Source organism: Nematolebias whitei, chromosome 8 (assembly GCF_014905685.2).
Source record: "Nematolebias whitei isolate Nwh7 chromosome 8, NemWhi1, whole genome shotgun sequence".
Classification (NCBI taxonomy): domain Eukaryota; kingdom Metazoa; phylum Chordata; class Actinopteri; order Cyprinodontiformes; family Rivulidae; genus Nematolebias; species Nematolebias whitei.
This window is the reverse complement of record NC_056505.1, coordinates 13,620,295-13,634,474: the sequence shown is the minus strand read 5'-3', so window position 1 is coordinate 13,634,474 and position 14,180 is coordinate 13,620,295. Positions and strand designations below refer to the sequence as shown.

Sequence of the window (14,180 nt, the reverse complement as noted above, 5' to 3'; positions counted from 1 at the left end):
AGAGACGAAACGTTTCTACATTTTTTGTTGTTTTGCTTTGTTTTGGGTTTTTTTGAATGTCCAGAGGACCAGATTTAACTTTTTTAGATTATACTAAACTATTTCTCCAAAACTGAGTTTGTCCAAAGTTCTATCTATAACAAGATATTGGTTGTTCATTACATTTCCACAGAATCCCACTTTAAAAAAAACAACTAAATATTAGCTTTAAGATATATTAATGTGAACATGAGCCTTATCTGAATGACCGACTGCATTATTACTGATTCATATGCATATTAAGAGGTATATACACATATTCTGTGCCTGTATTTTTACATTGAATTAAGGACCTTATTATGTTTAAATTTGACCCATAGTCTAGTAAATAGCATAAACTTGGAATACTGAGCTTTTGTATGTGATTTTATGTCGAAATTGTTTCTCACCTGCTGAAGGAGTAACACTGATGACTTCCACCCCTGCTGGAAGAGCCATCTCTTGGCTACACAACCTTTGTGTTGTTAGGCTAAGGCGGCAGGTGCTCTGCAGGTTGGAAGTCAATGGTTTGTTCTTCGGAGTTAATGGAGAATTGAGTGTGTCAAAGATAAACTGAGAGCTGATCACAGGAGAAAACGGGTCGATATCCATTTTTGATGTACCAGTAGTTTCCTCTGGAGGGTGCAAAGACAAAAGAAAATACTTTTAAATAAAATCTTAAACATAAAAATTAATCTGTACCTTATATGGCCATTAATTCTAACTAATAATTGCATAAATTTTTAGAAAGGTACAATTTCAGGCATAAAATAACCTGATACACAAAGTACCCACCAACAGTGACAGGGCAAGCAGCAATATGGAGATGCCACATATGGAGGAGTGAGCGACCTGTTGGGGTTAATTCTACCACCACAAGACAAAAACGTCCTGAAAAGGCTGGTTTACTGGATGCTGCAAAAAAATAACCAGAGATGGAAGATTGCAAACAGACTGTGCCACTTGTAGAGTGCAGTTACTGCCTTCAAATCTTTAAAAAAAAAAAGCCTAGATAAATGTTTTGTTTTAATTACAAGGAGAGTCGGGGGTTTCCTGAGTGGCTTTATTTCCCACACTGCCAAGAATCAGGTCCTCTTCAAAGACATGCAGGAGTTGCGTCGCCTTCCCCTTCTGTAGAAAAAACAACAAAAAACAGCAGCAGGTGTTAACTTAAATCAAATGCAGATTGATTTTGTTTTAATCTTTTGTGGGGTGTACAGCATATACTGACACAGAAAAAAAACTGTTAATATTGCATATACACTAACTGCAAGAGGGGATGAGTGAAGGTTTGTTCTGTTTTTATTTTTCCACAGTTGATCGTTCACAGAGATTCACGTTTACTACAGAATGCTGCACATTAAGAATGATCTAGAACAGTGGTTCCCAACCTTGGTCATCGAGGAACCCAATCCTGCATGTTTTAGTTGTTTCCTTGCTTGATTTGAATGAATAGGTGCTTAATAGGCTTTGGCACAACTTCAGGAAGTAATAAAATCATTGAATCAGGTGTGTTGGAGCAGGAAAAGAACTAAAACATGCAGTAAGGCATTCCTCAAGGACCATGGTTGGGAACCACTGGTCTAGAATGCAGTTAAATGTTTCAAAATATAAACCTTTTTATCACTCTATTAGACTTTTACATATACTATTAGACTACCGTAGCTATTAAGATAATGCGATAAGGGTTAAAAAAAAGAGTTTGGCGCACAAATTGAACAGTTTCATGTATACTTACAAAGTCAGTAATGGGATCCAGCTCTATGATACAGCCTGGTTTCGCTGTGGACTGCTGACTGACAATGTTGAACACCTCCTCTACATATTTCTAAAGAGAAACAAATAAATATATTACAATACAGCAGCAGAGAAAAGTGTCTAAAAATGGAAAGGTCGGCAGTTCAATCATTAGCACTTCTTATTAAGCGTAACTAAAGGAAAATACTAAAAATGTTTTTTTTCCTGATGGAGGCAAGCAAGCAGCTCAGTTTTCATTGTGTATGTTCAGATAAAACAAACACACTCATGTGTGTCAAACCAAGCTCATAGTTGAGCTGATTTATCACATATTGTTTACAATAAAGTATAAGTCATGTATTCGAGACAAAATTTTCCAAGAAGTGCTTTCAAAGATATGTATATTGTGTTAAATGGTGAACTTGGTTTCAGTGCACAGCAACTATAACATTTGTTGGTCTGCATCACCAAATGGATCACTCACAGACATCTCAGGATTGGAGAGCTCGCTCAGGAGTTTCTTAGCCTCAATAACAGCCTGATAGAGTCTGAGCGACTTGCCATCGCTAGCCACAAAGCACGCACTCGGGGAGTTACAGTACACACCTAAAAGGTAAATACAGAAAACAGATCCAGTACATCAAAAACAGTAAACTAAAAAATTCTCCAATTATTAAAGATCATGACCAAAAAGTCCCACATAGACATTTTATCCGTTATGTTTGGAAATTTAAGTATTTGTGATTAAAATTTTGTGAAATTAGCTGCTTTCAAATTAATTGTGAAATTTAAATTAAGGGTATAATGGACTTAAAAACAGATCTGAAAATAATACATTTGGATTTTGTTTACAAAGTCTAGTCGTTTTTATAAAGTTGATGATTAAGATAACAATAAATATATTTTCCTACTAATAAACCAAAAAAGAAAATGATTGAAAAAATATAAAATTCCATAATGAGTTTGGGCGACACGGTGGCTCAGTTGGTAGAGTTGTTGACTCTCAGCAAGAAGGTGGCCAGTTCAAATCCCGACCAGGGGCCTTTCTGGGTGGAGTTTGCATGTTCTCTCCGTGCATGCGTGGGTTTTCTCCGGGAACTCCAGTTTCCTCCCACAGACCAAAAACATGTTAACATGCATGTTAGGCTGATTGGTAACTCTAAATTGTCCCCATGTGTGAGTGAGAGAGTGAATGGTTGTTTGTCTCGTTTGTCTCCATATGTCCCTGTGATGGACTGGAGACTTGTCCAGGGTGTCCCCTGCCTCTCACACAGTGATGGCTGGATATGGGCACCGATGACCCATGTGACCCCGAAAGAAAGAAGCGTGTAAAGATAATGGATGGATGGATATATTGTGTTCTATTATTGTTACTCATAACGCAGATAAATGTCCAGTGATCTTAAAACAGTAAAACGATATTTTTTACTCACCTAAACAGCTGCTAGGAATGAGTGTTGGCAGCCAGGCTACATTTGCAAACGCTGATGCATGAAGTGAATTTATCCTAGCGAGTTCTGAGACCCCGCCTGACAAAGACAGTGGACCAACAGGGTCTACTCGCCATAAAATTAGCTCACTGTAGATGGCATTGGGATCTTGAGAAACCCTGCCCAGAGACACTCGGGAGGGCCGTGACCCATACGGCAGAGACGTGGACCGGGAGTAGGCCTGTGGAGGAGTCCGGATGCCGTCTGCCTCGGGTGTCCTCAAGGCATTGTGATGCGAGGTGGTGAGGAGGAGAGGAAGTAAGGAGTGACAGGCCAAGTCATTGAGGTGGAAACGGTGACCACAGTAGCGTGATTTGTGGGAAACACTGAGCACAGTGGAAAAAGCAGAGTCCTCTGCAAAACTGACTGCCCACTGATTCAGAGAGCCATCATCATGTTTGGATATCATAAGGACGTTAGGGGTAAAAATGCTTAGCCGAAGACTGCTACTGGGTGCAACTTTTCCTTGACTTCCATAGCTTATTAGAGTAGATTTGGTTCGAGACAATGAGGTCCCAGGCGGCCGCTGTCTATCGTGTTGGATGGCTAAATCCACGTTCTTGTTGCAAGCATACATAACCACACTGTGGCTCAGGGAGATGGCATCCCCTGTAGGGAATGCTACAGGGATACGGGACACAAATGACACCTGAAAAAACAAACAAACAAACAGACATCACTATTATGCAATATGTACAAATTAAAACTTCAAGCCCAAAGAATAAATGTTTAAATAAAGTTATTCAATGTCCAAAGATGTCATGTGAATATTTCAGCTGTGGAAATAACACTTTTATAAAACAAAGCTTGAAATAAAGAGCTGAAATTTTTCTCATCTCAACTGAAAAGGCTCGTTACTAAATTAAACAAAAACCAAGTATCACTGACAGGAATGAAGAATGAAGAGAGAGTCTTTTCTTTCTGTTACACGAATGTAAAAATAAAACAAAAATAAAATAAGCTATATTCAAAAATAACTTTATTTTTCTAAAACTAAGCTATTTTCGGTTTCAACCAATTTAAACAGCCTGGCCTAATTATTCCAATTAGGGATGCACAATATTGGATTTTTGGCCAATATCCAATATGTTAAAACTTATTTGGCCGATAACCGATACCAATATTTTTTCCCCTAGACCTACTTACAGAGACTACATAGCTTTCTTTGCTGTGGAATTAAAATACATTATTCTGCACGGTCTTAGCCAGTTTGGCTTGCTCCCAAATGCAGATGCCAAAAAGGGGCTAAAAACGATGCAACACTTCAACTTGGATTATTGGCCGATGCAGATACCATGCCGATAATATCGTGCATCCCTAATTCTAATGTTAACAAATGAGTCTTTCAGATGCCTTAATTAAACCTAATCAATTATTATATCTTAACTACAAAGAAAAGGCACCTGCATTGAAATAAACAGCATATATTTGTAAAAACTAATAAATAAACAGAAATTGCATTAACAGTGAAGTACCTGAGCTTGCCTGAACATGCCTGGTTGAAATTCATCTAACCAGTCAACATGCCAGACTAACAGAGAGCCATCAATGGGATGTATACTGAACAGCATGTCAGCTGCTTTATTCCACTCTTCTATCAAAACGTCCACCTGATGCTCCACAGCTGCTACAGGAAGCCCATCATCCCCATGGAGGTCAACTGGCCTGCTGTCTTCGTCATCTGAGTTTTCTTCATCTTCAAGCTCTACAAAAACAATGCAAACCAAAGTGTAACATGTCCAACGTTCGACAGGAATACACTGAATATTAGCAGAAGCGAATTAAGAGTTAAAGCTTGATGATAAAAAACATTTGTCTGTACCTTCATTGAAGCATTCGTTCCTTTGTTCTAAACTGCCCCTGAGCTGCTCTAAAAAGACCTCCATGGCTAAAGTGAACTGAAGCTCTTTGTTGTTGAGCCAATGGACCGTAAACAGACCTCCAGGTTCATCATCATCCACAGTGTTAAGAGAAGAGATGGAGGGCAGTAAAGGAATGTCTGTGCAAAGAGAACATTAAAGTGAAACATATTTCAAAGAATAGTAAATTTGAAAAAAATCTACTGATACACAAAATAAAACAGGAATTCAGGGCAAAAAAACCCCCAAAAAACGGTACTTTAACTATAATGATGGCATGTAGTATTCTACTGTTAAAGCATTTAAGCATACAAATACACCACCACAAGATGTCAAGCCTCGAGCTTGAAAAAAAATCTACAGGAGTTTGTACAAATTCAGGTCAAATTAAGCTGCCCCACAAAAAAAACAGGCAAGAGCAAAAACAAAATGTTTACAGCTACTGAGAGCAGCCCCGAGCACAAAAGCTCCCTGTGACATTACATAAACAGCCTTCAGCAATCTTTAAAATTAATTATACTTTCTGTGATAAGAAACACAAGTGAAACACTCTGACCCCCAACTGATTTTATTCAGTCTGAAAAATGTTGATATGCAGTATGTGTTCCCAATTTTTATTTTTTTATTTTTAGAGAAATCTTGTCTGCTGAAGTGAATAAACACATATACCGGTATGTTTGAGTCTGACCTGTGGCAGGGTTGATGCTGGCAGCGATGTGGAAGTGGCAGAGAGCATTAGCGTTGGGCGGTCCTCTGTTGCCTCTCTTGTGGTTATGGTGTTGGCTCTGATGGTGAAGCAGGCAGCTGGTCATTGACGGCTGGGGAACGTCTCGATTCAAGGAGGAATGCCATGATTCTTGAAAACTGAACTGTTGACAGAAAAAAATATGTAATTTAAATTACTTGGTCACAAAATTTTAACAACCTAAATTTCAGTGAACAGCAACTGCAGATGCAACAAAGTTAAATAATCAATGTGTAACCTAACAACACAATTCCATCTGCTCTCTTTACTCAAGGTGTGCACTTCTGTTTTGGTTAACTGATGGTTTTTTTTTTGGAATGGGAACTAAATGCTCCTGATAGTTTACCAAAATTTAAATTTAGTAGCAAAGTCTTGCAATAAGAATCCATGATATTTGTGAGTACATTTACAGAGCATGAATGTGAAATACAACTCTGTATGCAAAAGAGAAAAAAAAAACTGTCCATCTAAATATATATTTTAGACTGTGATGGGATATTCTCAAATAGCATATTTATTAGGGAAAACTTACAAACCTTCAGTGAAAAATAAACTATTATACGTCTCTAGAGCATATGTGTCAAACTCAAGGCCCGGGGGCCAAATGTGGCCCTCCTTAACATCTTATCTGGCCCCCAAGATGCTATTTTAAATGTAAAATATTTGATTTTTTTTTCAGTAATCTTTGATTATGATGTCAAAAATGCAACAGAAAACGTCAAATGAGACCAATCAAACTCTTTTTGAGGAACCTGCAACCACGAAAAGATGTTGGGTATCTAACTTGAGTTGATGTAGATCCTGAAACTGGCCCTTAGTTTGAAAAAGGTTTTAATTTTGGCCCCATTTTGTAAGTGGGTTTGACACCCCTGCTCTGGAGAAGAAAAAAACAGATTTAGAATGAGTTAATTTATTTATTTATTGTAAATTCATTTATTTAATCTTTATTTAACCAGGCAAATTCCATTAAGATCACAGATCTCTTTTAAAAGAGAGGCCTGGGCCTGAAGGTCACCTAACATGCAGGTTTTTGGACTCAAATGTACGTTACCACACGTCAAAAGTAATAAGCGCATTTCATTAAGCTTGAATGGTAATGCATTATAATTCTGCTACATGTTTTAATAGGTAAGTTTAATGTGACTGACTTAAAATGTAGCTTCTATTTCACTTAAAACTAAGTTTGATAAAAGAGAATTTCTTGAAGGAAATTGTATCACTCGCCACCTTCCATGCCAAAATCTTAAAAAGATCTTACATAATGTGTTTATGTTCAGAGTATGTGTTGATGACTTTCAGCTACCACCACACCAAACTTTACACTCAATATAGGTAAATTATAATATATACATACACACCTTTTTTTTTTTAAAGGCCAAATTACGGTAATTTTGTTTTTGCTAAGATGGATGAGCAGTGGCAGAAATTTAAAACTGGATTCACTCCAAAAATAATCAATTGCAGATGAACATCCAATGACTAATTTGTGCGTTTCATGAAAATCAGTGGCATAAAGGTTTAGAAGTTTTTCCTAATACACTAACAAACTAATTTAGTTTCATGAAACTCCATCCATCAATCCTTTATGAGATATTTTGCTAACAAACAAAGCACATAATCACCCGCCTTTTATGGCAGTAGGCAATAAAAACAGGCCTCTTTCTGTATTGTTCAACTTTTGCAATTTAAAACAGGAAGAATTCGCCTTAGATTTAAAATGGACCAAATCATCTAGCACTGTCTGATTTGTACTGAATAATTCCACGTCATAACTCCACCACACTGTCAAGGCATGATAAAAAATAATTTGTATACCTATCTCTCCTGTGATCTGATGTGTCCTAAACTCTATAAGGCCTAGTGAGACCCATAACTATATTAAATGTCTAAAGCTAAATGTGTTAGTATTGTTCTGGGGGCCTGCAATGATTAGGCTGTCGGCTACAATGTGCTTCACTTAAAATAAGGGATGAACGGATCAGTTTTTCCATGGCTGATGCAATTTTTAAAAAACAACTTGGGCCAATAAGTTTATATTTTTATAACCTGAAACATGTTAAAACATTCCTATATAAATATAAAAAATATAGGATATAAAAATGTGTATTTTATTAGTTTTATTGAAGAGTCACATACTTCTTGTGGTGTCATTCCATGTGTCTTCCCATCACATCTGATTGTTTCACCATTATGGTCATATGAGTAGTTGTCAGGGTAACCAGAGATGAGGCTGTCACCTGGCAACAAGGTCTCTGCCCAGAGGCGACAAACGCTGTCTTTACAGCAGGTGAGCAGAACATTACAAACTGCACCGCTTTTAGGGAAAAAAGGAATAAAACAGCAAAAAGTTAAAATAGAGGTCTATTGAAAAGCTTTGAACATTTTCTGTTAATGCTGATAGTTTAGTTGATGTAAACGCTCAAGACAAAAGTCAAAAAGTAAAAGAACAACAAATATTTGGAGGGGTGGGGGAAATACTGTAAAGAATCCAGTTCTTCATATAAACCAGTGACACAAAGACACAAAAAATGAAAGTGAAAATATAAAACTGTTGCAACATTCGGTGTACAAAGTTAAAAATGTGAGTGACGTTATAATATTGCATTTGCTTGCTAATTCAATCTTTTACAGCAGCATAATAAAGGTGATGTCATCAAACTGTTTCAAAGCAAAGCATGTATCAGTAAATGATCTCAGATGGATTCCTATTTTTTTTTTAAACTCTGTTTTACGATTTGTGTTACAGTATTTCTTCATGAAAAATAAATCTGTGTTACACACTTAACAGTATTTAACTAGTTATTCTAACATAATTCAATATGTGGGTAAATGAACAGCAAAATACCCTTCATGTAATTTATGTTTAACAGCAAGTTATGTCAAAAGATTGTCACTTTTTTTTAACTTTTCATCCATTTTCTTATTGTTTTTTTATTGTACAGTTGCATAGGTTCTATTAAAACTACCAGCGAAAATAGAAATTTGATAGTGGCAGTGGAAACAATGATGTGACTGTATTCATACCGAGGCATGTATTTGCTTGTTTTCCTCCAAGAGAAACCAGTGACAGAGCGAGGATGGGCCAGGTAGACAAAGGAAAAGGCCAGTTCTCCCTGTAAACTCACACTGGTATCTGGAGGTGTGAACAGTCTGGCAATGCATGACTTCCACTTGTTAGTGTTGTACCAAACCTTCACCAGACAGTCATCCTGAAAAGCAGACATAGAAACAGAAATATAGACGATATGTTGTAAGGTTTGCTATCCTAACGTAAAACATTGACTTGTCCTTAAAACAACTACACAGATTTACAGCAGGTCTTAGTAAAAGCCTTACCTGTCCAGCAGTGGCAAAGAATTCCCCATCAGGAGAGAACTGCATGAAACTAACTGAAGATGCAGTCCTTAGGAGAGAAAACGCAAAACAGAACACAAGATGAGAAAAAAATTTCAATAAGGCTGATTCTTCAGATGAACATTTCATAATGAGGGGGAAAAAAAGTATGTTGAAACAAATTATGAAAAATGTACAAAACCCCCACAAAAACGTACGTTAGCTGGTTTTACTACAATCTTTGTTAGGAAAAATAATAAAACGATTTATCTTTCATCATTTGATGGATTTTCTATTGGCAGTTCTTACTTGCTCTGCCAGATACACCTCCAGGTAGAATGAGCGTTTTGTTTGGGTCTTTCTGTCTGCTCTCTCCTTTCTCCACCTTCATCTTTTCCATCATCAGCATTAGACCACAGCTGGAGGCTGCTGGAGCCCGTTAACAGAGTGCTGCCTGCAGACACCGACACAGACACAAGGCCTCTTTCAAAAAACAAATCCTGGCAAAACAGATGAATAAACTGAAACCACAATATTAAACACGGTGTTAAGTTATGACAGAGTTATGTGTGAAAGTACCTGTGGGGTGCCAAGCCAAGTTTCGTACCATAGACTTTAAAACAAACTGACCAGTCTTCTGCCACTGACAGTTCAGTTTCTGTAAAAACAGGATACGTTTAAAGTACAACAAACAAAATTAATCTTAGTCATGATATTCAGCAAAAGTTTTCTTTGCTGAACTTTTTTAGTAGATTACAAATGGCAAAAATTGCACAAGAGCCAACAGCTGCTTTCATGGAAACTGTGTGATGAAGTGGAACTTCTGCCAACACAGACTGTGTTCAAAACAGCAAAGTCCTGACCATTTTTCAAAGCTATTTCTCTCCACGAGCAGAGAGTTGTTCAGCTTTGACTCTGTAAACGTGTTTGCTCCCCAAAAAGCATAAACATTAACAATAAGGACAATTAATTACAATAACTGAAGCTTGAGCAAGTTGTATTTGCATCCTTCTGGTAAACTCTGATGTCGCACTCTAGGTAGGTTTGGTTGAGCAGTACATGTTTACCCGTATCAAGTATCCCTAACGCTATCAATGAGATGGATAATACGAGTACAAATTAACTAAAAAGTGACAGGAAAAAAATACTTACAGATAACGGTGTGTCCTTTTGACATGTCAGCTGAACAGGCTCAAAGATACACACTATGCTTCCATAGGAAGCTGCAATCTGTTACCAGAAAAACAAGAAACGTTAAAAATTATTAATATATTTTTTTCAGACAAAACTAAACAAAAAATGTGCATAAACCATGAAACATATACACATTCTAAATAAAATTAAATTAAATAAAAAAAAAAACATGCTAAACAAAACCTTAAGACCCGCTCACAGCATTTCAAAATATATTTAGGAAAATGTTTTGTTTATTATAAAAAAAAACATTTTGGAATTGCAAAACCTACTCTAGGACCAGATTATTTCTGAGTAGTAGATGTGTATAAAACATTTTCAACCAAACCTAAATATTTTCAGCCTGTAACATTCATGTTCTGAATGAAAAACATTCTGTCTATTGTTGCATAACTTTTGTTAATGAATGAGTTAAATGCTTAATGGCTTTCCAAGAAAGCCTCTTTAATAACATTTACCTGAGCAAATGGCTGATATTTTTATGGCAATATATAGACACTGTACTTTTGATGAGGTAAAAAATATAAAGCTGGCAGGCAGAGAGAAAGCACAGTGAAGGAGTGAATCACATGAATGTTAAGTGATTGTGCACATATGATGTTTTTACAAGAGGTCACATGCTCAACCACAGTCACATGGAAATCCTTCAAGACAGACAAACACACACAAAAAAAACATGCTCTTGGTTTAGGGTCAACCATGTGGATTTAAACTTAAAATGTTTAATCAAATTCTAACAGAAAGTCCAATGGGATGTACTTTGTGCTTGAAAGGAACTGAATATTAAGGAAACTCAAGCTGTAGTGTGAAATTAATAACACTGGTCTGTTCTGTGTGCAGCACAAAAAAAGTTTCCTTCTCTGTAATTAATATTAGATTTTTTTTTTATCGTTTTTTTATTTTAAAACATATTTATACTACCCTGCATTTGTTTATTTAAAAAGAAATGCTGATGCAAAGCATTTAAGGAAGATATGAAGAATAATTCAGAAAAATTGTTTTAAAGCAACAGATACATGTTGCATAAAAAGCATCTTTAGTTCAACAAATGCGTAACACACTGGACGTATCATGTAAATTAAAACCACAGTAAATATTACTGCAGGCAGTGTGTAACAAAGTGAAGTTGCCAAACATTCCTAAACAGAGGCTCGTGCATGCTGAAGGCCTGTGTCAGAACTTTTGACCTAAAAGAATGGGATTAAAGATCACGAGGGGGCCGAGTACTTGTTTATTCAAATCACAGCAGGCCTGTCTGCTGTTTCCATAATTACAAGATAAATCCAGACTGCTGAGGAGTCCTGCCTTCACTATTCTGATTGTATAATTTACACAGATGTTGCAATCCTGGATTTCTCCTGAGCATTTGACAGCAGGTCTATACTTCACAAACAGGAAACTCTGAGACTGTAGTAATAAGAAAAACTGACAGCTTAGTGCACTTTGTAACACTTCAAATGTATGATTAGATTTTGGTTATGCAAGGTTAAAGGTGACTTGAACTTTCAACCATACACTATGATTATCCAAGTTTCAAAGCAATTCATTAATAAAGCACAGTTTAAAAACAAAGCAATATAAACATTTTATTCAGCTGTATATTCTGTGCTGCGTGCTCTGCTACTGCTAGCTTTATTGGGAATTTGCAATAAAACCTAAACTAGCCTCAGAAAAATGTTCATGTTTTGTTCCTGTTTAAACAATAATTCAAAAAGCTAAAGCACTTTAGAGAAACAAAAAAACAACAACTTTAAATCTATATTATTGTGTATAATTTAAATACTGAAACAAGCAAGAAAAAGCCTTTATATGTAAAAATAAAATGTAAAAAATTCATCCGTTATACAAATGAAGGACTTTCCTGGCAATCAACAGTATCACAATTGTATTACGTGAATACTTCCTTGTTAACACACAGCACAAGACTGTCCATAGCAAATACTTGGTGAACCACTGACTCAGAAACAAAACAAGTACTTTATAGGAATTTAGTTGGGCAGCACGATGGCGCAACTGGTAGAGCTGCTGCCTCTCATCGAGAAGGTTGCCGGTTCAAATCCCGGTCCGGGGGCCTTTCTGGGTGGAGTTTGCATGTTCTTTCCGTGCATGCGTGGGTTTTCTCCAGGTACTCCGGTTTCCTCCCACAGACCAAAAACATGCATGTTAGGCTGATTGGTAACTCTAAATTGTCCCTAGGTGTGAGTGAGAGAGTGAATGTTTGTCTCGTTTGTCTCGGTGTCCCTGTGATGGACTGGAGACCTGTCCAGGGTGCACCCCACCCCTCGCCCAGTGATTGCTGGACATGGGCACCGGCGACCCCAGTGACCCAAAACGGAAGAAGTGGGTAATAGATAATGGATGGATGGAATTTAGTTTTTCCAACGAGGTCTTCGTTTTGTGAATTTTAGGGCATTTTATTTACTTAACGTTCAACAAAAAGATTTTAATATTCCTGCAAATAAGGATCATAAAAAAACATTCCAGTTGCACCTCTGAATTCTTACCTGTCCACCTTGTGGTGAGCAGTTCACACAGCCCACCTGGATGTTACCGTGTTTGGCCCCTGGGATGATCTGCAGCCGTTCAAAGTTACTGCCCAAAATCACCACATCACATCCGGATGCATAGGCCTATCAAAAACAACAACAAAAAAACATAGAGAGTGAGAAGGGGTGTGTTGACAGTGACACAAAGGTGCAGCCAGAGAGAATGTCACAAAGAGAGTCATTTGACCTCCACTTGTCCTGGAGCTAGTGTCAGTGCATCTGACAAGCAAGCATATGACAGCCATGGAGTAAGAACCAATAATATCTGTTCTATTCCTGTGGTTCTCAAAAAGAGATTCTCACGAGTTATGATTCACTGCGACAGAGAATCATTCACAAAGGGAAATAAGGAAGCATGATTTCTCTTTATTACCGATTGTGTATCTTTTAGTGTGCTTGACAGACAGATAAAAAAAGGAAACCTCTTGCGAGTAAATACTGTCCAATCTCACCATCTGGTCAAGTTTTCAGGATAATTAAAATCTAGCATGTTATTCTTCTGAACAAACAAAAAACAAAAATTTGCATCGAAACTTTCAAATAATCTAACGATACTCACACAAATGCAGATTTTAAAAGTAGCTTTGATGGTTTTAAGTTTCATAAATGTGACAAATAACTTTCTTACAGTTGAAGCAGTGGGGATTTTTATTTTATCCTTTTATCATTAATCAAAAACACATGCAATGAAGAGGATCTACTGCAGCTTTCTGTTCGAACAGAAAGCTGTGAACAAAAACCTATTTAGGTGCGTCAACCCTGAAGAATCAGAACAGCTTAGTTGCTCAAAGAGACATTTTTCAAGAGCTTGAAATGTCTTACCGTGAAAGGCACATTGTTGATGTTCCCAACAGAGAAGCAGTTGTCCCCTGGGTTGACAGCCCCTGTAAGGACTTGATGGAGATTCATGACTCCTGCTGATAGTCCAAGTGTGTTTCTTCCACCTCTTCTTTTGTCACAAAAAGCTCCCGCTCCAGGGGAGATTCACAAGAAACCATGGGAGGGATGAATTCATAGTTTGTGGACTGTAAATTCACGTCAACATTCCTGCAGATTAGCTGTTTAGAAAAAGAACGCAGAGATATAAACATAAAATAGGTAGCAAGAAACAAGACTGTTGACAAAAATCTATTTTAATACTAAGCAATTGCACGGAAGAAATTATTTTTGTCACTATAACATGAAAACAGGCTTTAGATTCGTTGCATAAGACTGATTAAAATGTAATGGATGAGAAAAATACCTACAGTATCTACCC

General features: G+C 37.0%; 1 protein-coding gene across 1 annotated transcript in view; it reads right to left on the bottom strand.

Annotated features, from left to right (window-relative positions):
• The window catches only part of LOC119413905 (dmX-like protein 1), a 51,637-nt gene extending 37,806 nt beyond the window's left edge, over positions 1-13,831 (bottom strand). Inside the window, exons 1-17 of the mRNA XM_037680970.1 lie at positions 13,745-13,831; positions 12,881-13,006; positions 10,335-10,412; positions 9,762-9,840; positions 9,492-9,636; positions 9,186-9,252; positions 8,874-9,058; positions 7,986-8,163; positions 5,793-5,973; positions 5,068-5,244; positions 4,721-4,950; positions 3,189-3,894; positions 2,240-2,361; positions 1,757-1,846; positions 1,053-1,149; positions 814-933; positions 429-653 (exon numbers count right to left, since the gene is read on the bottom strand). Of these exons, the coding sequence (XP_037536898.1) occupies positions 429-653; positions 814-933; positions 1,053-1,149; positions 1,757-1,846; positions 2,240-2,361; positions 3,189-3,894; positions 4,721-4,950; positions 5,068-5,244; positions 5,793-5,973; positions 7,986-8,163; positions 8,874-9,058; positions 9,186-9,252; positions 9,492-9,636; positions 9,762-9,840; positions 10,335-10,412; positions 12,881-13,006; positions 13,745-13,831 (2,893 nt within the window). The remainder of the gene's footprint in view (positions 1-428; positions 654-813; positions 934-1,052; positions 1,150-1,756; positions 1,847-2,239; positions 2,362-3,188; positions 3,895-4,720; positions 4,951-5,067; positions 5,245-5,792; positions 5,974-7,985; positions 8,164-8,873; positions 9,059-9,185; positions 9,253-9,491; positions 9,637-9,761; positions 9,841-10,334; positions 10,413-12,880; positions 13,007-13,744) is intronic.
• Between the last annotated feature and the right edge of the window lie 349 nt (positions 13,832-14,180).